This window comes from Eimeria maxima, genomic scaffold, assembly GCF_000499605.1.
Source record: "Eimeria maxima Weybridge genomic scaffold, Emw_scaff2073, whole genome shotgun sequence".
NCBI lineage: Eukaryota > Apicomplexa > Conoidasida > Eucoccidiorida > Eimeriidae > Eimeria > Eimeria maxima.
Window position 1 is genome coordinate 107 of NW_013564955.1, and position 2,915 is coordinate 3,021.

Consider the following 2,915-nt stretch of genomic DNA (forward strand, 5'->3'; position numbering starts at 1 on the left):
CTCCTTAGATTTCCAAGGAAATGGACTCGTAAACCCTAAACCCTAAACCCTAATTAAACCCTAATTAAACCACAATTTAATTCTAAACCCTAAACCCTTAATTCATGTCACAAACCCTAACACACAAACATACACACACACACACCCTTAACTGTACTAAACCCTCTGGGCTCCTAACACCATATTATGTAGTTACTAGTAGTACACCATTAGGGTTTAGGGTTTAGGGTTTAGGGTTTAGGGTTTAGGGTTTAGGGTTTGTGTGTATACAGGAGAAAACCCTATTTAAGGATCCTTGGGTATCTCCTGCCTATCTAAGCGATCCTGCAGTCCTTAGTCAATTCCCTCCAACTTCTATTCATGCTGGCTCTGTTGAGGTACATAAACCCTAAACCCTAAACCCTAAACCCTAAACCCTAAACCCTAATTTGGGAATTATAGTTCATGACCAGGCAATAGTAACTCCCTAACCGCCATAACTTGTGTGTTTCTTTCTCTTTATTTATTTAATGTATTTAATTAATTAATTTAATTAATTTATTTATTAATAAATAAATAAATAAATATATTCTTTTTTTTTCCCCTTAGGTTCTCCTTAGTGACGCATTAGTGTTTGCTCGTCGTGTTAACGCTGCATGCTCAAACCCTTCTTCCTTCGATACACCTCAGCATCTACCTCCTCTAACTATACCAATTAACCGCAGCAGCAGCAGCAACAGCAGCAACAGCAGCAGGAAGAATAGTAGCAGCAGCAGCTGCAGTTGCAGCAGCAGCGGCAGCGGCGGTGATGCGGTAGACGCACATGATGGCGATAAGAAGGAATGTGTGCATGCAAGCAGCAGCAGCAGCAGCAGCGGCAACAGCAGCAACAGCAGCAGCAGCGGCAGCAGCGGTAACAGCAGCCGCAGCAGCAGCAGCAGCCGCAGCAGCGGCAGCAGCAAGGGCATATCACGGCTCATTTTAAAGGATTCTTCAGCAGCAGCAGCAGCAGCAGCAGGAGCAGCAGGAGCAGCAGGAGATGCAGCAGCAACAGCAGCAGGAGATGCAGCAGGAGGAGGAGAAGAAAGTCCTCGTGAGGTCTTAACCTTTTTCTCTGCAGAGAGTCTAACAGATCATCTGCAGCAGCCACAGGAAGCAGCAGCAGCAGATGCTGCTGCTGCTGCTGCTCCTCCTTTCTTTGATCAATTAGGTTGGCTAACAGAGGAGGCCCTGCAGCAATTAGATAAGGAAGGAATTATTGATGCAACAGCAGCAGACAGCAGCACAACTAAACAAGCAACTGTTACTGTATGGAAAGATGAATTCCATGTTGTAAGAATTATTAGGGTTTAGGGCTTAGGGTTTAGGGTTTAGGGTTTAGGGTTTAGGGTTTAGGGTTTATTTGGGTGGGGGATGGGATGGGTGTCCAATTTTATTGTTATTATCTCCGAGTGTTTTATTATTTAATCAACTCATTAGGGTTTAGGGTTTACAGTATACTACTACTATTCTAGGGTTTAGGGTTTAGGGTTTAGGGTTTAGGGTTTAGGGTTTAGGGTTTGTGGCTCAGTTCCCCTGTTTTGGATTCTTGGAGGAACCCTCGGCGTCGGAGTGTTTGCAGCAAATTGCTGATTGGATAAATGCCCAATTTGGTGAGGAAGCAGCAGCAGCAGCAGGTGACGATTCTGCTGCTGCTGCTGCTGCTGCTGCTGTTAGTGGTGGTGCACCACCAGCAGCAGCAGCAGGGGGGGAGACAGCAGCAGCAAAATCCCCAACAGATACAACACATGCTGCAGCACCAATGCGTGCAGCAGCAGCAGCAGATGCAGCAACAGCAGCAGCGCCACCAACGAATAGGCCTGCTGCAACAAATGCAGCAACAGCAGCAGCAGCAGCAGCAGGAAGAGCAGTAGATGCAGCAACAGAGACAGACAATGCAGCAACAGCAGCAGCAACAGATGCAGCAACAGAGACAGACAGTGCAGCAGCAACAGATGCAGCAACAGAGACAGATGGTGCAGCAACAGCAGATGCAGCAACAGAGACAGATGAAGCAGCAGCAGCAGCAGCAGCAACAAAAGAGGGAAAAGCAGCAATTGCTGCTCTTGCTGCAGCAGCAAATACAAATGCAGCAAAGTAAGCTAAATGAAAATGCAGCAGCAGCAGCAGCTGCAGCAGCAGCAACAGCAGCAGCAGCAGCAGCAACAGACGCAGCAACAACAACTAATCCCGCAGGACACACACACAACACAGCATGCGCAGAGACAGCAGCAGAAACACGAGCAGCAGCAGCAGCAGCAGCAGTTGTTGTTGTTGCTGCTGCTGCTGCATGTCCTACGCATGCAGAGGCAGCGGATAGCTGCGTCAATATGAGGAAACAGCAGACAGTATGCTGTGGCAGCAGCAACAGCAGCAGCAGCAGCAGCAACAGCAGCAGCAACAGCAGCAGAAGTAACAATAACAAGTAGTAATAGCAGCAACAGCAGTAACATAAATGGCGACAGGAGCAGCAACAATAGCAGCAACAGCAGCAGCAGCATTAGCTGCAACGGCAGCAGCAACATTAGCTGCAACAGCAACTGCAGCAACAGCAGCAGCAGCAACAGCAGCACAAGTCTTGGCAGCAACTTGGCGTGTCTCTACAGCAGCAATTCGTGCTGCAGGAGAATTTTGCTGTTTGCTGCTGCTGCAGCAAGTGACACATGCAATGCAGCAACAGCAGCAGCAACAGCAGCAGCAACACTAGTACCAGCAGCAACAGCAGCAGCAGCAGCAGCAGCGAGTTCACAGGTAGTGAGCTGCTGCTTCAGCTACACGAGACATAAACCTCTTGTCGTCACCAGCAGCAGCAGCAGCAGCAGCAGCAGCAAATGCTGCTGCTGCTGCTAGCTGGAACAGCAGCAGCAGTTGCTGTAACAGCAGCAGCAGCAGCAGCA

At 48.6% G+C, this 2,915-nt stretch overlaps 1 protein-coding gene across 1 annotated transcript; it reads left to right on the forward strand.

Moving 5' to 3' along the window:
• Nucleotides 1–272: 272 nt before the first annotated feature.
• EMWEY_00057180 (esterase, putative) lies at nucleotides 273–2,119 on the forward strand (the record flags this gene model as incomplete). The annotated part of the gene is made up of 3 exons (XM_013480570.1): nucleotides 273–377; nucleotides 589–1,311; nucleotides 1,550–2,119. Coding segments are annotated over 3 exons (1,398 nt in total), but the record flags the coding sequence as incomplete, so codon positions are not given.
• Nucleotides 2,120–2,915: the final 796 nt, after the last annotated feature.